Source organism: Glycine soja, chromosome 10 (assembly GCF_004193775.1).
Source record: "Glycine soja cultivar W05 chromosome 10, ASM419377v2, whole genome shotgun sequence".
Classification (NCBI taxonomy): domain Eukaryota; kingdom Viridiplantae; phylum Streptophyta; class Magnoliopsida; order Fabales; family Fabaceae; genus Glycine; species Glycine soja.
The window spans coordinates 49,281,985-49,303,161 of record NC_041011.1 but is presented as its reverse complement, the minus strand read 5'-3'; the positions used below and the strand labels follow the sequence as shown (position 1 = coordinate 49,303,161).

The window sequence follows — 21,177 nt, the reverse complement described above, 5'->3', positions numbered from 1 at the left end:
GATAATTGTTACTATAATTATATATATATATATAGTATTAGTAATTTATTTCTTTAAATTTTAGATTTTTTGTGTGAAAATCATTGGTAAGTATTTGTGCAATATATTTTTATTAATGCGGTGACCCCGAGTCACGCCCGTGGAAATTAACTAATTTACAATTTTTTTAAAAGGATTAGTTTACAACTTTTGATTAATATGTGTACATAAAGTGCAGTGTAACCAATGAATCTAATTTAAGTAGTTGAGTAAAATGCATGAGTCAATCTTTTCATATTTGTCTTTAATTTTTATGGATAAAAAATAATACAATATAAAAAATAATTAATAAGAAATAGATAATAATTTATCTAAAATTTGATAATATGTTAATGACTTAAATAACAATTTAGTCCTTATAAAATGTCTTACTTTGAAATTTAGTTTTTTTCTAATTTTTTTACTTTAGTCTTCGAAAAAAAAATATTTTAGTTTCTGCTGCAAGTAACTGACTGCCAAGTAATGTGTATTTTTTTTTTAAAAAAATATTTTTTAATTCTCATCTATTTAATACAGTTAATTACGTTAAATTAGTTTTTTTAAGAAGAATTACTTTAAATTAGTTGATGATATATATGTAACGAAATTACTAGTTTTGCAGGGACTATTAGTTGTACTGTATACGACCAATTGGTTTCACAAAGAACCGCGTCAGGGTTGTTAGGATTTTATTTTTGCCTTTTTAGTGTGTCATGCAACCTTGTTTTTTGTGTCTGAGACTGAACAGTGTTGTCCCATGCAAGTTAATGTGACTACAAAAAAGGCTATGGAATAAGAAAAGAGGAATAGTTGAGCCTACAAGGCTACAACGGTAGTTAATAAGTTGAGTGCTCACACTCCTAATACTTGTTTTCTCCTTATTCAACAGATTTTTTTTTTCTGTTTTTGAAATTTTATCGTTTGAAATATAAAAAAATTAATGATTGAAATATCTATTATGTTGTTTCTTATTTTTATTATTGAAATAAAAAATAGTTTTAGTTTAGTTTTATGTATAAAATTAGTTTTTTTTATCGGTCAAACAAAATTTTATTAATAAAAAATCCAAACTAAGCACAAGATGTGCTGATTAAGGACAAACCCAGAAAACTCTAGAAACATAAGCTGATTTTTAAATCAAGAATCTTGGTCATGATGAGTCTCGACAAAAATAAATGATGAAAGCAAAATTCATTTTTGCAGCATACTTTTTTCTCTAATTTTAATTTTAATTTACTTATATTATAATTCATTTGTTTTAGGATAAAAAAATCATGTCGACATTAAAATACAATACTTACTAAAAAATAACTCAGTTGGTTGAATAAAATTTATAAGTGTTGTAAATTTTTTGATAATATTATTAATTTTTATGGATAAAAAATACAATATTTTTAAATAATTTTCACTCAAAATATTTAAATTTATTTACTGTCTTAATTCGTTGGACAGAAATCTTGTCTTAGAAATTAAATATATCAAATTTTATCTCTTAATACTTTTATTGAGTTCTCTAAAAATAGATAAAATTTTAAAACCTACTAAAAGTAATCCTATCATACTATAAATATTATTTTGATTTAAATAAGATTGTGTCCTATAAAAAAATGTGATTTTGATACACATAAAAATAATATTTCTTTAATATCTGTAAAAATAAAACGAGTGCATCTGATTGATAATTAAATTGACAGCCTTTATTTTAAGCTTAATTAAGATGGTACATCTGAACAATATTGAAGTCCTTTAATATTTTTTTCAATACCAGTTAACTTTTTTTGTAAAATAAAAAATTGAGTTCGACAGCCCAGAGGATGAAGAGGTCAATCAAATAAACAAGTCTTATACACATCTGAATATTCACCTCACTTGTTTTTTTTTATTCATAAAAGTTAAAAATTGAACACAGCTGAAAGTTTATATGTAAAGAGTTTATATCTAAATATATATTATATACGCAAGGTGCGTTTCAACGAGTGCACGATATTAAAAACGCATAACAACCACAAGCAAAAAAAATACTGTATTACATATGCACACAATTACTATGTTATTTAATATTTATAACCAACCGTAAATTTTATATGTAAAGAGTTATTTTTGTTAATATTATTGTAGAACATGAAGACAACTACCATGTCATTGTACAACAAAAAAGACAACTTCCTTGTATTTCAATTGCATGCATGACTTGTCTTCAATTTACAGCAATAGTATCCACATATATCCTTTTGAAGAATCAAATTACCTATCTGGAAAACTATTCTCTTTCCGATATATATTTTTAAAGTTGTTTTCTCTTAAAGGATCTCTTTGCATTATCATATTGGCCATGCATGTATTAATTGAGGGTGATATTGACCGGCAAACTACTCTGTTCATATAACTTTATTAGCTTTTTAATATACTTTTCGTTTCACTTTGATACTTTCCACACTCAACAAGAAAAGAAGGGTATCGATTATCGAAAACTCTAGGCGCCAACCAACGTTTCCCACGACCTTTGGAATTTGGATATGTTTAAATAAAAAAATTTCAAACTTTAATTTAACTTTCGGAAAAACTAATTGTATAAGCTTTGATATTAGCTTTTCTAAAAAATAATTTTTAATTTGTGCATAAATTAATTTTAACTTATATGAAGGATTTTTTTTCTTGTATAAGTGTTTATGAAAATATTTATTCAAATAAACCCCCTTAATAGTTCTTTGGGGAAAAATTATTTATTTTTACTAATTTATCTTCTATTTAACAACAATAAATTAAAATATATACAAAAATAAAAATATAATATATTTGAATAAATTACCCATTTACTACATATTTTTTAAAGTGATAAACTTAAAATTACTTTGATGGCTAAGCCAAACACATGAGATTTTGAATAAAATGTGAGATCAGAGGCATAAATAAATGTTATTAAACATGATATTTAGTTTGTTTAGGCTTATTTTTTAAAATAAATATTTTTTCTATAAAAAAATTAATTTTTTGATTTTCTGATGTGATTTTCTAAATTATTTTAATTTAAAATAAACAGTTTTTTTAAAAAAAGTAAATCCTATATGTTTTTTTAAAAAATATTTTTTTTAAATTATCTGTTTTAAGTTTTAACAAATTAAAATGTTATTATATATTTACAAAAAAAAGCATTCAAAAACATTTGCTCACTCCATATTTTTTGTATTCCCATTTTTCTTTAATGATACTTTGACTTGCTGAGAGTGTTTAAGATGTGGTTGTCAACCTAATTAGGATTCATGTTTTATTTTCGCGATTGCAGCTTGCCATTTCAAAAAAGACATCTAAAAACATTTGCGCACTCGAAGAAGAAGTGGTTGTCAACTTAAATGATTTGATATTAAAATAGTGTCAAAATACGATTTACAATGATGGATTACGGTTCAATTATTATATTGCTCTGCTTAATTTATTTATCAAATAAAAGATGTCAACTGCATTAATTTAATAACATAATATATATTACATTATTTAGAATATCGAAGCGCAATTATTTTATACATCAAAATTCAAATTGTATCTATAATAATTGCTACTTGTAAGATAATTGACATTAAGGAAAGTTGTCTAACACGTATATAAGCTGACACTATAAAGACAGTCGATGAAAAATTGAATATTTTTCAACAGTAGATAATACTAATTAAAATCATGCTTAAAGTATGTGTGTATTAGGGCAGAAAGCCTAAAAAAGCAAACAAAACTTTCAACAGTAAAAAAGAAAACAAATCTTGACTGTTTTGAAGTAGGGACATCTCATGAATCATGGATTACTGATATGTATGGGAGAAGAAATAGTTTTCTGTAATTGGATAGAGTTAGGTGCTTTCTCTATGGGCTATACTGTAGTGATACGTGTCTTGTAGTTGTTGCTTTGGCTTGGTCTTGCACATCTCGTGCTCAAACCATGTTTTTCTCAATAAAATCAGTTTACCTTTTTTTAAAAAAATAAAATAAAAAGCAGCCCGGTAAGGTTTCTCTACTAGTTAAAATCATTGTACAGGAGCTTATTTAAATTTCTATCTAGGATATTAATATTAAGAATACTGAAATATTTTTTTAAAAAAATGAAAAAGTATATCATCTATAATTTAATTTATATCAGAGATAAGAAATATTTCTTTTCCCCTAATTAAAATAAAAAAAGGCATAATCTCAGCACCAGAAGTGCTGTTGTTTGGTTACATATATAGTTTTACAATTAATACACCAAAACTGAACCAGAGAGACCAATTAATCTAACGTGTTTGTTGTGATTACATGGAACTCCTTAACTTAAAGCTTAAACATATGACTGTAAAGAAAAAAGGCTTAAACATATGAAAACAAAATCAAGATGAATATGTACAGTGATTGAACCCTGACCGGTTATACAGTGATTGTAACCTAACAGCTCCCACACAATTTCATCTGCTTGCCCTTACATTACATTATAGCAGCCATTGTTACTTCATCGACACCATTGCATGAGACACATTTTGCCCATCATGTTCAGCAGCTTTTGGCTCAGCTCAATTGGGTATTGTGATCTCCTTCACTAACCAATGCCACAATTCAATCAGGATTCCCTTCTTGAAGACTGTGGGAAATTATAATATTCTAGTTCCTCCTTTTCTCGCAGATAATTTTGGCCAATAAAAAAAAATTCTGATAAGAAAGACGTACGGCATTTTGAGAAGTTACATATATCTTATTGATAATATTAGTAAAGTCGTATTATATCACTACTTGACAATGGCCATAAATCATGCAAGCTGATGATATTAACGTGTTATTTTTACAAGTTCGGAAACAAAAAAAATATTTTTTCATTTTGAGGAATTTATATGTCAGTTAAATACACTTTCAAGGATAAAATTAAATATTTATCATATTATATATATATATATATATATAATAAATGATAAGCTTTAATTTATGCAAGATGTAGTGTAAACTTTGTGATAGTAAAACTGAAATTATCAACGAAGCTGTTCCTGGCATGGGTCACATGGTGGAATCAGATCCTTTGATTATGCATTAATCAAGAGATAAAGATGAAAAATCGATGTGGTCCCAACTCTCAAGAAGGGTACGTTCCTTGTTTCTCCTTTGCATCCTTGTCTTATTAATTTATTATTCGAAACCAAAGGAGTAGAAGCTAACTGTATCATCTATAATAATAATAATAATAACAATAGCATCCTTTTTCCCAACTGGGTCAATCAAGACTCTTAATGAGCATGAAGAAGCAACCCCGGAGTGCCAAAGTTCAATTTTAAGCCAGTGTCTCCACAGCCTAATTTGCCGGATATAGTGAGTACACTTGTCATGTGCCTATACATAATCATAATGTTTGCTCCTAAATTTTTGTTTATTTTTATATAATTATTGTTATTTTAACAGTACTCGTCCTTTGGTTTCTCATGTATTTGTACTACGACTACTACTTATAGTGCAGTTCTTAAAGGTTGTTTGTTAGTCTCAGTTATTGAGAGAGTTGAGAGACACGAAGAAGAATCATGGAGAGGAGCAAGAGGGTAAAAGGGAGAGTGGTTTTGATGAAGAAGGGTGTGTTGGACTTCCATGACATCAAAGCCAACGTTCTCGATCGAGTTCACGAGTTATTGGGCAAGGGTGTCTCTCTTCAGCTCATTAGTGCCACTACTCCTGATCCAGGTCCTCTTGATTTCCTCGTCATCTTTCAATTAAACTATTAGAAGACAATGCTTGTACACAAAAGCAAAAAATTAATTAATTAATTTGTGAATCACCAGAAGTAGAAGAGTACACAGTAAGCAAAGGGTCTAAAATTTGTTGTATCCTAACAGTCAACTTCAAAATAGAGAACAACATCCTTAGGAAGTTTCCGAGATTAATTTGTGTCCGGAATTTATGTATTAATTTAACAGATGGATCCAATAACAGGATTGAGAGGGAAGCTAGGAAAGGTGGCACACTTGGAGAGGTGGGTATCGACGATCACCTCTCTGACATCAGCAACAGACACAGAGTTCACTGTTACATTTGAGTGGGATGAGAGCATGGGTGTTCCTGGGGCATTCATAATCCGAAACAATCACCATAGCCAATTCTACCTCAAGACAGTGACCATCGAAGACATTCCTGGGCATGGTCCTGTTAATTTTGTCTGCAATTCCTGGATCTACCCTGCTCATCGTTACGCCCATGATCGTGTCTTCTTTGCCAACAAGGTAACTTGGTCCAAAAGGCTACTTGCTCTATTAATGTCCCTTCTTTTGCTATTAAGTATTCACAAAAACAAAACAAAAATAAAAATAAAGCTTCTCTTAAATTATATTCAGAACACCGATTCTTTAGGGGTAATTTCTTTTTCTTCTAATGAAATTCACATTTGGTTCTCGCCTTTGGGTGGGACAACATTGAGATTCTGAAAATGCATTCTTTTTCCCTAGTTCTTGCTCTGGACTTTTTGTTGGAAGTAGTAACTTATTTTATCATTTTTGTTTTTTTAAGGCATAAAAAAATGTATGACTTTTTAATATTTTTAAAATACGACTTTGAAAAGTTGTAAATAATTTTACTTAAATTAATATTTTTTTAGTTTTATTTAATATTTTATATATTGTTTTATTTAATATACTTTTTTGCTTTTTATATTTTATTTAATATTTTCAATATTTTTTTTCTTAATATTAAGGATTTTTTTACTAATTATAATATATTTTAACAAGTTCAACTTTAAAGTCGTGCATATAACCACAATTTTATTTTATTAGTGTTTTATTTATAAAAAAATATTAAATAAATATTATAAAAAATGTAGAAATATTAAATAAAATTAAAAATTAAAAATATTAATTTAAATAAAAAATATGCAACTTTATATATTGTTTTTATTTTTAATTTTATTTAATATTTTCTGTATTTTTTAATATTATTTATTTAATATTTTTTCTATATATGATTCACTAATAAAATGAAATTGTAGTTATATGTACAACTTTGAAATCATACTTATTGGAATGTACTATAATTAAAAAAATTCTTAATGTTAAGAAAAAATATTAAAAATATTAAATAAAATTAAAAATAAAAGTATTAATATAAATAGAATTACTTATGACTATAAAAAGTTTTATGACTTCAGTAAAAAGTAAAAATTATAAAATAATTTATGACTTCGGAAGTAGTAAAATATCTTATGATTTATTCCTTTTTTTGAGTATTCATTTAAAATTTACAGTTAATTGTTAATTTAAAATAAATTACCCCTAAACAAAACTACAGCAAAACAATTAATAGAAAAATCGAGATAACACATACTATTGGAACTTTCTGATTATTATCTTTGAAATTCTTCAGTAAGTTACATTTTGGATTAATGACCCAATTTCATCGTACATGGGGTTCTGGATAGTACTATGCTAGAAGATTGAATATTGGTTTTAATTTATTTATATGAAAATTAATTTCATGGTACGGATTGTCGATCGGTGGTTATAGTTTACACCCAAAAACTTAATTTCAATATTTATGTGCTTTTTCCCATGACTTACACAGAAACTTACTTTTGACATGTTACACGTGACTCACCAAGACTGGTGTGGTAGTTAGCAACTATATAATGAAATTTCTTTCACACCTAAAGTAAGTTTCAAAAAATAATTAGAATTAAAAGGATTCGTCCAATTTAATAATAAGAAAGTTAAATGAACCAGATTTTTTCAGGGCTATGGAATGAATATGTGTAACAAGAGAAAAGGGTCATCTCTTATTTTCACTGCTCTCTCTCTCAATTTCCCTTCTCTCTCATGCGCCGCCGTGGTTTCTGCTGGAAGCCACTCCCTATCCATCGTGCATCCATCTCACTTCCCTCTCCTCGCTTTTCTCTAAAATTTAAAAATTTCTCTGAATATCATGTTATCATTATCGTTCCCTGAGTTAGGTTTTCTGTTTTTCCTATAGGGTGTTTTTATTGTGTCCAATAACAAGAGGAGGGGCAAGAGAAGCAAACAAAAAGAATAAAAAAAACAAGGAAAAATTAGGGATTTTTTTTGGGAGAAAAAGAGAAATTTAAGTTGTTTGTTGTAGTTTTGGTTGAGATGGCTCAGGTTCATTATTTTTAGTACTTTATACTTTATACCATTTATGCTTGTTCGTCTAGCTAATCATAATTTTGTTATTTAATTTAGTACGTGTATAATTTGCATTAAGGTTGAGGAAAATAATTTAATTTTTCAGGAAAGTGTTTTTTTCAACACCACTTTCATCGATTCTTATGTTATGGTAAATTTAAGTCTTCTTTTTTTATTTTATAAATAAAGATATTTTTTATCGTATTCTATCTGAGTCACAAATGGAACTTTGATCTGAAAAACCAATTTGAATTAACTCAACTCTATAGAAAACAACTATACCAAAATGCTGATAAAAATATTAGAACTTTATGATTTTAGTTGAAATTATCGAGTACTTTTTTTTCTTCTAGATAAAAATACCGCTTAATGATTACTCTTAAATATAAAATATTCTTCACTTTTTCTGTGGCAAGTTAAATTACAGCTGTTATATATTGTCGTCTCTTGCCTGAATAATCAATTTCTTTTTTATGTTTTAAATATCATAATCGTTACGATATAAAGTATATGAATAATTATAATTATTTTTTACTGCAAATAATTATAATACTTATTACTTTAATTATTTATATAAAATTAAATACTTAATATTAATTTCTCATATACATGTCTTCTTAAAATATCAATTTAGACTTAATTCAATATCAAAACTTAACTCATAAAACAAGAGTTATCAATCACTTAAGTATTTTATTTCTATTTGATATAAAATTTGAATTTTGTTTTTCATATATATTCCCTCAAGTCCAATATTTTTTTAGTTTGTTACGGTGGGTGATGCTTTTAGAAAGCAAATCATTTATATAATTTACAAACATTTCAAACAAAATTTTTTAAAAATCAAATCCAATGTTGAACATTTCAAACGCTCTCTTATAGACTATTTTTAAAATTCATCAGGTTCAACTTATGAAATAGTTAAAATAAATCAAATCATTATAAATGTTAAATCACGAGAGAGCGTTTTATTAGATTTCTATCAGAAATACAGACATTATGAGGGAAGAGAAATGAAATAAATATCACCATTCTCACTAGTGATGTAGTAAGCACGACAGAAAGGGATAAAAATGATGTACATGTAAAACTATACTGTAGTAAGAAGAAAACAGGGAAACACTAACTGTAACTAACAGCTTGTTCGCAAACATGATTGTACCTTAAATTGAATGTGACAGTTATTCCCGGTGGCGGCAGCGGCACCATGTTCAAAGCACCCTCTACACCTTAACATGATTCTTTCATGCTAAACATACTCTTTATGATCTTTGTATACGTTTCAACTCTAAATCATGCATGGTACCTTAATAAACGTACTTGAAAGTTGAAATAACCTGGCTTTGTGATTCAGGCTTATCTTCCATATCAAACACCTGAGCCACTGCGCAAGTTCAGGGAACAAGAACTAATAGCTCTCCGTGGAAAAGGCTTCGGAAAGCTTAATGAGTGGGACAGAGTCTATGATTATGCATACTACAATGATTTGGGACTTCCAGATGATGGTCCTGACTATGCACGCCCTGTTCTTGGAGGATCACAATGTCCATATCCACGTAGAGGAAGAACTGGTCGTCCACATTGCAAAACAGGTTACCAACAAAGTCACCTTGCATTGGACTAATAAGGATAATTATCATATACATTTAAATCATAATCATCTTAAATGTTGAGAAATCTTTAAATAATCTTGGATCATTACTTGTCAATAATCTCGATTTTATATGACATATTTAAGTTTTTTAGTTTACAAAAAATAATTATTAATTACATGTTATGTGAAGTTTAGTTGAGACTAGAATATGATGATTTCAGACTATTTTATTTCTCTTTAAAAATCATTCCAATAATAATTTTCTAATTGGTTGATAATGTAATTTTTTTTATTGTACTGTATGAAAAATTAAACTCCTAACTTACTTGTAGGTGCCTTAGCGGCATTCACTAGCAAAATTCTCATTGACAAATGAGTATTCTGATTGTGTCATCGTTGCAGATCCCAAAACTGAGTCAAGATTGCGTCTTCTAAATCTAAACGTTTATGTGCCGAGGGATGAACAGTTTGGCCACGTCAAGTTTTCAGATTTTCTTGCATACTCACTGAAATCCGTTGCTCAGGTTTTGCTTCCAGAGATTAAATCTTTGTGTGACAAAACTATTAATGAGTTTGACACCTTTGAAGATGTACTTGATATTTATGAGGGAAGTATTAAGCTTCCAAGTGGACCTTTAGCGAGTAAACTCAGAGAACTTGTTCCCTATGAGCTGCTGAGAGAACTTATTAGGAATGATGGTGAGAGATTCCTCAAATTCCCGGTGCCTGATGTGATCAAAGGTATACTAATGCTTTCCCTTTACCTCACCTGGCTATGATGGACTCATTAGTATGATTTAGCTACACTAATATCTGTATTATCACAGTGAGTAAGACTGCATGGAGGACAGATGAGGAATTTGCAAGGGAAATGCTTGCAGGGGTTAACCCTGTTATTATCCGCCGTCTTCAGGTACTGTTATTGTATAAAACAACGTGTATGCAGTTTGTTATGTACTGTTTTCCGATCAGATTTATGTTCCACCTCAGTAACTCGTATAGTAAAAGATTAGTATAAAGATCAGTATAAATTACTAAGTGAAACTTAAATTCTGATCAGAAAACAACACAAAAGCACTTAAGAATTGTATCTAAGTTTTGTGCTTTATAATTTTATTTGCGATTCATAACATATTTGTTTTAGCAAGTGAGCTAAATCTAAATGCCACATGCAGGAATTTCCCCCGGCCAGCAAGCTAGATTCCAGAGTCTATGGAGACCAAACTAGTTCCATCAGAGCAACGCACATAGAAAATAGTTTGGATGGGCTCACAATAGATGAGGTACTAATCAGGATCTATGAAGCACGGACACTCCAGCCCCTTGTCGTGTCTGGTGTCCGACACGTGTCGGTGTCAGTGTCCGACACATCACCTGTACTACGTTTTATATTTTGGACATTATGGGTGTTCACGTGTCCGTGTCATGTCCGGTGTCTGTGTCGATGTCGGTGCTTCATAGATCAGGATACACTTTTTGAAACCAAACCTATGTTGTATTTAATCTATATGTCAACAAACAACCAAGCATCTTTATGTTGCAGGCAATTCAAAATATGAGGCTATTTATATTAGATCATCACGACGCATTGATGCCATACATAAGTCGAATAAACTCTACCAACACAAAGACTTATGCCTCTAGAACAATCCTGTTTCTACAAGATGACGGTACACTGAAGCCACTGGCTATAGAATTAAGCTTACCCCATCCACAAGGGGAACAGCATGGAGCTGTGAGCAAAGTCTTCACTCCAGCACAAGAAGGAGTATCGGCTTCAGTGTGGCAGCTGGCTAAGGCTTATGCAGCCGTCAATGATTCAGGATATCATCAATTGGTTAGCCACTGGTATGACATCCAATGTTACAAAATTAATTCTATTTCTGTTCTTAAATAAATAATAAGGAGAGCTATGTTTCGTGTGCAGGTTATACACTCACGCAGTAATTGAACCGTTCATTATAACCACAAACAGGCAGTTGAGTATTCTTCACCCAATACACAAGCTCTTGAAACCACACTTCAGGGACACAATGCATATAAATGCCTTGGCTCGGCACACACTCATCAATGCTGGAGGAGTGCTAGAGAAAACAGTTTTCCCTGGCAAATTCGCTCTGGAAATGTCGTCCGTTATATACAAAAGTTGGGTATTCACTGAGCAGGCACTACCTGCTGATCTGCTAAAGAGGTCAGTTCAGTTAGAAAACGACTTGTATTTATTTTAGACTTTTAGTTCAATCTGTTAGAGAGAAATATGCGTAACATAATATTTTCTAACGCACACTCTTAAATACACTCTTTATTATAGACTAAAATTTATTAAAAATTACCAAATTATGTGAGTTACTAGGTTTAATCTTCTCATTTAAAGAGTTTTCATTCATGATTGTGTACTAACGGTTAAAAAAGTGTGATATGAAAATGTGTTTTTGCTTGTTGGTATTTTATCTCCATAACCACACAGTAACATACTAGAATTCTATTTCACTGAATTTCAGGGGAATGGCAGTTCCTGATTCAAGCTGTCGTCATGGACTAAGGCTTGTGATAGAGGATTATCCATTTGCCGTGGACGGGATAGAAATCTGGGATGCAATAGAAACCTGGGTGACTGAATATTGTAACTTCTATTACACATCCAATGACATGGTTGAGGATGACAGTGAACTTCAGAGTTGGTGGAAAGAAGTACGAAACGAGGGTCACGGTGACTTAAAAGACAGGCATTGGTGGCCAGAAATGAAGACCAAAGAGGAGCTGATTCAATCATGCACCATTATCATATGGCTTGCTTCTGCTTTCCATGCAGCTGTGAATTTTGGACAGTACCCTTTTGCTGGATACCTCCCTAACCGTCCAACGGTGAGTCGTAGATTCATGCCGGAGCCAGGTACCCCAGAGTATGAGGAGCTTAAGTCAGACCCTGACTTGGCATTCCTTAAAACAATCACTGCACAGTTCCAAACTCTCCTTGGTGTGTCATTGATAGAAGTTCTGTCCAGGCACTCAACTGAAGAGGTTTACCTTGGACAATGTGAGAACCCTGAATGGACTCTTGATGCTGAACCATTGGCAGCATTTGAGAGGTTCAGACAGAAGCTGTTGGAGATTGAGAGCAATATCATTGAAAGGAACAAGGACAAGAGATTGAAAAACAGAAATGGGCCAGTGAAGATGCCTTACACACTTCTCTTTCCCAACACCTCAGATTATTCTAGGGAGGGTGGACTCACTGGAAAGGGAATCCCCAACAGCATATCCATCTAATACAATACAACACTCCTTCCTTTCTATCTTCCCATTCAATTCTCTTTCAAGCCATGTATAAGTAATTTGGGTGTCAAATAAGCAATTTGCGTGTCGTGATTACTTTTGTAGAAATTTATTACTTTGTTATGCCAAGACTATAGAGTGTGTATAATTTATAACATTGCTTTTGCGTTCATTTTACTTTTGTCTATGGATTTGTCTTCGAATTCGTGCGGCAGTAATTTGAACTGAAAACTAAATATGCACTACCATGTTGCCTCTACTTTAATTGGTTCAAGCTCGCTGTGTATACCTTCTGTACTTGTCCGATACAAAAACCATATATCATCTTTTGGGAGCGTCATAAACAATTGAAATTTGGTGAATAAAGCCTAATTGGTTCAAGCTCGCTGTGTAATACCTTCTGTACTTGAGTTTGATTCTTGAAAATACAAGTCTTAAAATTTGGTGAATAAAGCCTTTTTTTTTATTAAAGGTTAAATAGAGGAAAGACATAAAAAATAAAAGAGAAATATAGTAAAAAAGATTGCATAAAAAAAAGTGAAAAGATAGAGTAAACCATCATTTTAGTTTTTTTTACATGTGAGTTTTTGAAACATGCATCATTTTAGTTTAGTTTTTAAAAGTATATAACATTGTAAGTCTATAAAATTAAAAAATTTAAATAAATTCATGAAATTTCAAATTATTTTATCTAAATCTCTAAACTTAGCACTTAATGTTATTTCAGTCCCTAATATATGTTAATATTATCACTTAAGTTACATATTTTTTTTAATTTGAAATTTATGTGATGATAGATTTCACTTTCAGATATTTACTTGAAATTTTCTTAATCTCAAGGAATAATATGGCAATGTTATATATTTTTACAGATTAAAATGGTTGTTTACTCGAAAAAGATACATTGTTAAGATACATAGAAATAGAATAAAAAAAGTAAAAAATTATTATATTAAAAGGATTTTCATACTAATTAAAAATAAATTTTAATTCTATATTTTATCTTAATATAATTTTTATTTATTAATTTTTAACTTTTTTATAAAAAGGTATTTATTTTCTTAAGAAATTAAAAGGAAGGATATTACTTTCCTCTCACTTCATACAACTTATGATAAAAGTATTTTCTGACGAATCTCACGTAACTAACTTATCTCTTCCTATTTATCTTTTCAAGTAAATGAGAAAAAAAAAATTCACTCTATTTTTTTTTCTTTTTCATCTTTTTTTTTTTTGTTGTTTAAAGCAAATAAAATTGTTACTGTCTAAGAATTGTGTTATATTCGAGCCCAAGTTGTACTTTTCGAACCCAATACCGATAGTGTTCGAATACGGAGTGGTCCAAACTCCAAACCAATATTATTTTTTTCTTTTTTGTGCGCTATACTTTTTTTTGACTAAAAAAATTATAATCAATACTGTATAATTATTTTAAGGTGTTAATGATGTTGACACAGATGTTTAAATATTTGGTATAAATTCTTGCCTTCTTCTTAATAGATAATCCTTCTAAAAGAAATTCATAATATCTTAAAACTAGTTGATTAGTTACAATTAGACGATTTAAGTAGTTTGAGAAGTACTCTTTTAGATGAGTCTTTCTTGGCAATCTATGTCATTGAAATCATGTCCAGTATTATTGAGAATGTTTCCTGTTCTACAACTTCTAGTAAAAAAATTCAATACAAAATTTTATGATCCTTTTGTTTAAATTTAAGAAAAATTCAATTTTTAAAGAAGTGTTTTTAAAAAATGTTTTTTAAAATCAATTTATAGGATGAAATTAATTTAAAAATTGTTTGTTTTAAGAAAAAAACAATTTATACAAACGCATCAAAAAAGCATAAAATTACTTTTTTTGTTAAAAAATGCATTATTTGTATAAAGAAAAGTTTAAACAAATGGGTCCTTAATTTTTTTTATATTTATTGTTTTTATTTTCATGCATAAAATTTATATATTCAATTCTTATATTAAAAATTTTGTACGAATAATTTTTCATCTTTCACTAAAATTATAACAATCTTAGTTTGATTTTTATATTTGGCATTACTTTTTATTGTAGTTCTTGAATAGATGTGCTTCAGGGTTGTATATGATAATAGTGATATATTTTGATCAGGGACAAATCCAAAAATGCATTAAAGTGGGTTGAATTTGTTTTATTTTAATTATTTAAATATTTAAATTTTAACAAATAAATATTTAATAATAAATTAATTTTATAAAATTATTTATTAATTTTATAGGTAAAATTAAAATTATTTTTTTAATTCAAATGGTAAAAGAAATAAATAGTTCATACTATTTTTTCCAAATTTTGAAAGACTTTGTGATCTCTTACAGACACAATAGCAATCAAATAGAGAATAATCTTACGATAAAAAAAGAGAAACAAACTCATTAAATATAATAATAACTAGGATAAAATAAGTTTATAGCCAATTTTTGTTGAATCTGGTTTTTAGTCTATGATATATCATGTAATTTAGTTCCTAAAATTTATATGAAAAAAAATGGTTTTAGTGTATGGGTTCACTCCTCAATTTTTGTACTTTTCTTAACTTGAGATTTAGAAAAGACACTAAAAACAAGTATTTTATAAAATTCTGGGACAAAATTGTTTAGTATGAAAGTTTGGAAATTAGACACAAGATTTAATAAAAGTTTGTAGACTAAAAACATATTTTATCTCAACTAAAAGTCATCAATTTTTATAACAATTATATATAATTGTTTATAATGTAATCTTAGTAATTAGATATATAAATAGATAAATGAGACTTATAATAATAAAAAAAAACATATAATTAACTCAAGTAATAACAATTGAGAAAAAGACATAGAAATGTCATTCTTATTATATCTATTAATTAGTATACATATTTCTTTGGGTTAGATTATAATTAATGAAAACAAATATTAGTAAAAATATTAATATATAATAATTGATAACAAATATTATTATATTTATTAATAGGTGTATTTTTTGTTACTATAATTATTATATATTCATTAAAAAATTTAAGGAAGGGTTACTAAAAGAAAATAAAATGGTTTTGAGAAGAGGGGGGGCTGATTTAGATGTCTGATTTTTTTAATTAAACTGTGAAGTATTCTTTTAGCTGAGAAACAATTCTGTTTTTGTAATTGTATTTTTAAGGGATATGAAGCTAGCTAGGAAGATGAATAAGAGGTGTGAGTTGTAAGGGTTGGGTAAGGGAATATGAGATTGTAATTGGTCCAAGGCATATCACCTTATCCATATCCACATCCAAAATCTCCTACTTTACTCTCTCTCTCTCTCTCTGACAACCCCAACACTTGTATTGTCTCAAGCAACCATGGCAATGGCAACCCAAGCCTCTCTCTTAACCCCACCCCTCTCCGGTCTCAAAGCCAGCGACCGCGCCTCCGTGCCATGGAAGCAAAACTCCAGCCTCTCCTTCTCCAGCCCGAAGCCCCTCAAGTTCTCCAGAACAATCAGAGCAGCAGCCGCCGACGAGACCACAGAGGCACCAGCAAAAGTAGAGGCTGCACCGGTCGGGTTCACCCCACCAGAACTTGACCCAAACACCCCTTCCCCGATCTTCGGGGGCAGCACCGGCGGGCTCCTGCGCAAGGCACAGGTGGAGGAGTTTTATGTCATTACGTGGGACTCACCCAAAGAACAGATCTTTGAAATGCCCACTGGCGGCGCCGCTATCATGAGGGAGGGTCCTAACCTTCTCAAGTTGGCCAGGAAGGAGCAGTGCTTGGCTCTTGGGACTAGGCTCAGGTCCAAGTACAAGATCAAGTACCAGTTCTACAGGGTCTTCCCTAATGGGGAGGTTCAGTATTTGCACCCTAAGGATGGTGTTTACCCTGAGAAGGTCAACGCCGGACGCCAAGGGGTGGGTCAAAACTTCAGGTCTATTGGTAAGAATGTTAGTCCTATTGAGGTCAAGTTCACTGGCAAGCAGCCCTATGATTTGTGAGCACACAACTCTATCTTCATCATCATCATCCCCCGTGCTTCCTTTATATGCTATATATTCTCATGTGATATCATGTACCTATTGTCAATTTTATTATGCCACAAATATTGCTTAAACTCTGTACCTTAATTTTACACTTCTTTTTCGCTATTTTGGTGATTATTATTTGTGCCAACTGCATGGTTTGGATTAATATTGATTTGCTTCAATCTGAAATCTCGAGCTGAAGTGAGAATTTTGTGATCTTCAGTGAATTGAGTATTAATATTTTACATCAAAAAGGCGCGTTAAAGTAAGATATAATCGTCAGGGAGACTGTTCACGTTCTACAAGCAATTTAGTCGTTACTGCGTGCTTTTTAACTTCAGATTGTGAGAAGGGACTGGTCATTTTTTTAACTATATTGTATGATTGCATGGTATGAAAGTTTGAAAGACTAAAAACATGATTCAATCGTATATATTGAATTTGAATCAAACAATAAATTCTGGACACATTCAAATTAACCTCTGGGCTGAATTAGTGGGACGGGAGAATCATGGTCAACCCTAGAAGAAAAAAGGGCTTGATAAAACAACGGACCAGGTGAGCCATAGTTCAAAATTGCAGCAACTTAACCAGCTTCCAAACCAAATCCCCAGACCTGAATCCGCTGAGAGTTTGAGTTTGAGGAAACTTAATTATGTGAATTTGAGTTTAATAGATACTATATATGTACTATTATAGTGTAAACATTGTTAATCAGTTATAAATTATTTTTATATGATTTTTTAAGTAATTAATATAAAAATCAAGAAATATATAATATACAATAATTTATGATTGAATGACACTTTTGTTTATACCATTAGTAGATATATTATTTATTCTAACTTAAAAATACTAAAGTTAAAAGAAAAAATAAATAATTCATGTACTAATAATGTAAAAGATTTTTAAATTGTTATTCAATCAACATAATGCATGGTATTGTTCTTTAATTTTACAACATTTATATAAAAAGACATCTATTATAATTTTTGTATTGATTTACAATGTAAAACAATTAAATTAATAATGTATTAATATTAAAGTCAACACCAAATGCATAAATCAATTAATATAAAATTATTTCAGCTTAGTTAGAGGTTTCAAATTCGAGACAAAGTTCTATCGGCTTGAGCATATTTGCTTCCAAGGAAGGAAACATGAGGTTTATACCCAAAAAAAAAGAAAGTTAAGCTCTAAGATTAACTAATTTATTAAATTAAATAAGAGAGCTGCTATTTGCGCCAAATCTATTGTGTACCGAAAGTTAAGACTTACACAAACATCAATATTTGAACCGAAAAACCCATCTATTTTTGCTGCCAATTCTTCAAAAAAAATTTAAAGAAATCAATTAGGTTATGAGAAGTATTTCCTAGTTGCACATTGCACGTATTTGAAACCTTAACAGTGATGGAGCATATTTACAATTACAAGGCTAGTATGAAAGTTTTGAATTTTGATATTCTCTTAAGTGAGAAATGCTTGAAATCTTTTGTACCTTTAATATCGATTGCCTTGCCTTCAGGTCTGGATATGAAGAGGTATATATATATATATACGATTGACAAAGCGTTTTTGAATGGCCTGCAATACTTTACTTTACAAGAAGGGAAGTGCAAATTAAAGAATTTTTTTAGAGAACAAAAAGTATAAAAGAAAAGTGTCTTAGTAACAAAGAGGAGTGCAAATAGCAACTTCCTTAATAAAATGCATCCTGGATTCCTGGCCGAGTTAGATAACTCGAAGGTTGTCCTATTCTATCCTAGGTGCACCCATCAATTTCTTATCTTTCTAAAATTGTCCTTACGGAAAAAGTTTTTTCATAAGAGTTTTTTTTTTAAAAATATTTGTGTCAAATTAATGACCCAAGCAAACTCAAATCTATAACTTTTAAGTTATTAACACAATGTTTTAACCAACTGAACTAATGAGCTGATTACATTATAAAATAAACATAATATATATTAAATTTTCTAATAATAAAAAAAATTAATGACCCATCAATAATATTTTTAAGAATAAAAAATATTTTCTATTACAAAATTTAATATATATTAAATAAATATTTTTTTATTTTTAAAAAAATATACAGATTAAATAATTCGTATGATTTATATCATTATTAATTATCATAAAATTTATTATTTAAATTTACATGTGCAATATACATTAAAAATTTTAGTGTTATGTATAACAATAATATTTATTTTATAATGTAATTTGCTTATTAGCTCAGTTGTTGATTAGGCCATTGTACTAATAATTTGAAAGTCACATATTCAAAGGTCATTAATTTGTCATAAATATTTTTCAAACAAAATTAAAAAAAAAACTCTTATACTTTAAAAAAAAAACTTCTTTCATAAAATTTTATGGAAGGACAATTTTAGAAAAATGGAAAATCAGCCCCTAGCAACACCCCTATCTTAATCCAAAACTGGGCCAATCATATGGTATTTTTATTTTTTTCTGAATAATGCATAAGGTATTATTATGACCCAATATTTTTTGGGATACTGTCATAATTGACTCTAAATAAATTAGAACGAGATCATTTTTATATTTTTTTTGCTTACAGGAAGAACGAGTTCAGTTAAGTTTTTTTATATTCAAACTGAAATAAAGTTTATTTCAGTTTAAGTTCTGTTAAGTTAAAACAAGATAAAGCAAGTGGTGAACTACACCATTATTATTATTATTATTATTATTATTATTATTATTATTATTATTATTATTTTGAGTTGCACGATGTTTATCGATAAATTTGGTTTCATTTTAGGAAATTATGAAATATACCCATAATTATTAAATATACCGTCTGCTTGATTTGCCTTTGCGTTATATAAATCGATTTGAATATGAAAAGTATAGTTCAAATATGTATAAAATATATTAAAAATGAGGGTTTATGGATTTGTAGTTTATTATATTATAAATAATGTTTTTCTAATAATAATAATAATAAGTGACAAAAAAATAGTGAAGTTATTGGTTATATATATATATATATATGTATGTATGTATAGAATATTATTTGTTTGAAATAATTTATGAAACACTTCATTGTAAAGAATATTTCTAATGTAACTTGTATATTTCGTATTTTGCAAAATGATAAAAATAGTAATGTAATTCTTGATAAAATTATTTATAATTAATTTGCAAATGATAAAATATAGGTAATATCGTTAGTTGTTTTGTTAAAATGTTTTAAGCTTTAATATCATTTGGATAGTTATTTAATTCTGTCAAGAAATTATTATTGATTTTTAAAAAAATTGTCATTTATAACTGACTGACCATTGCTTTTCTATTTGATATATTTCATAATATATATATTGTTCTCTCTCTCTCTCTCTCTCTCTCTCTATATATATATATATATATATATATATATTAGCAAATCATTCGTTAGCTTAAATAAATATTTAGTATTTTTATAATATTAAAATATATTTTTAAAAACTATTTACAGGATACAATCTGTTTAAATCAAATAGAATTATTATAAACAGCTAAATTCTTTCTCATTTATTTTGTTAATATTAATTATTATTTTTCTTTTGTGCATTTAACACAACTATAAATACGTACAACTCCAAACTGTTAGTTAATATTGGTTTTGTATATTTTATATTTGCTAATATCGGATATGTAAAAGTAAACCCATTTTTACATTACCCAAAATAATGAGAACACTATCGAATGTGGATCTTTCTTTTTAAATATGAAATTAGCAAGACAACTGGTGAAACTTCAAAGAGACGGAATATGAATCTTTCTTTTTAAATATGAATTTAGCAAGACAATTGGTGAAACTTGAATGAGACGTATCATAATTTAAAGTGTTAAAGCTATTATCTTTGCGGATTATTTCCTATTAGATAAAATCCACATGTAATTGATTAATTAATAAGCTCACATAAATTTTACTAAAAAAATGTGTTAGAAAAAGCATCAATCAATCTAATAGCCATAGTTGGCAAATTATTCCAACATTGTCATGTCCAATGTAAACCTCTTTATTAAATAAATGAGTGAAGTCAGCTAACATCTTTTCAATATTGGCATTTGGCGAGATAGCCAATGACATGTTGCAAAACTCACGGTTCATATCATCATCATATGGTAACTGGCCTTTGTTCTCCACGAAATAAATATA

The 21,177-nt window shown here is 29.0% G+C and overlaps 2 protein-coding genes across 6 annotated transcripts; both read left to right on the top strand.

Moving 5' to 3' along the window:
• The first annotated feature begins 5,200 nt into the window (after nucleotides 1-5,200).
• Nucleotides 5,201-13,222, top strand: LOC114372569 (linoleate 9S-lipoxygenase 5-like). 5 transcript variants are annotated; one of them, XM_028330204.1, is made up of 10 exons: nucleotides 5,201-5,334; nucleotides 5,507-5,697; nucleotides 5,947-6,233; nucleotides 9,493-9,730; nucleotides 10,135-10,473; nucleotides 10,560-10,645; nucleotides 10,908-11,015; nucleotides 11,276-11,580; nucleotides 11,660-11,923; nucleotides 12,234-13,222. In XM_028330204.1, exons 2-10 carry the CDS (start codon nucleotides 5,541-5,543, stop codon nucleotides 13,000-13,002), a joined length of 2,553 nt encoding a protein of 850 aa, XP_028186005.1. In that variant the 5' UTR covers nucleotides 5,201-5,334; nucleotides 5,507-5,540; the 3' UTR covers nucleotides 13,003-13,222. The 5 variants fall into 5 exon arrangements, with proteins under 5 accessions (XP_028186005.1, XP_028186007.1, XP_028186008.1 ...); XM_028330206.1 differs by having other exon boundaries at nucleotides 5,205-5,334; nucleotides 5,501-5,697; XM_028330207.1 differs by having other exon boundaries at nucleotides 5,205-5,334; nucleotides 5,489-5,697.
• A 3,005-nt stretch (nucleotides 13,223-16,227) lies between these two features.
• Nucleotides 16,228-17,194, top strand: LOC114371969 (photosystem I reaction center subunit II, chloroplastic-like). Its single transcript, XM_028329324.1, has one exon. The coding sequence runs from the start codon at nucleotides 16,353-16,355 to the stop codon at nucleotides 16,983-16,985; it is 633 nt and encodes a 210-aa protein (XP_028185125.1). The 5' UTR covers nucleotides 16,228-16,352; the 3' UTR covers nucleotides 16,986-17,194.
• Nucleotides 17,195-21,177: the final 3,983 nt, after the last annotated feature.

Coding starts and splice junctions, on each gene's coding strand:
- LOC114372569 (XM_028330204.1), top strand. CDS start 5,541: ATGGAGAGGAGCAAGAGGGTAAAAGGGAGAGTGGTTTTGATGAAGAAG. Junction 9,731..10,134: donor TCGTCCACATTGCAAAACAG/GTTACCAACAAA, acceptor TCATCGTTGCAG/ATCCCAAAACTGAGTCAAGA. Junction 10,474..10,559: donor GGTGCCTGATGTGATCAAAG/GTATACTAATGC, acceptor GTATTATCACAG/TGAGTAAGACTGCATGGAGG.
- LOC114371969 (XM_028329324.1), top strand. CDS start 16,353: ATGGCAATGGCAACCCAAGCCTCTCTCTTAACCCCACCCCTCTCCGGT.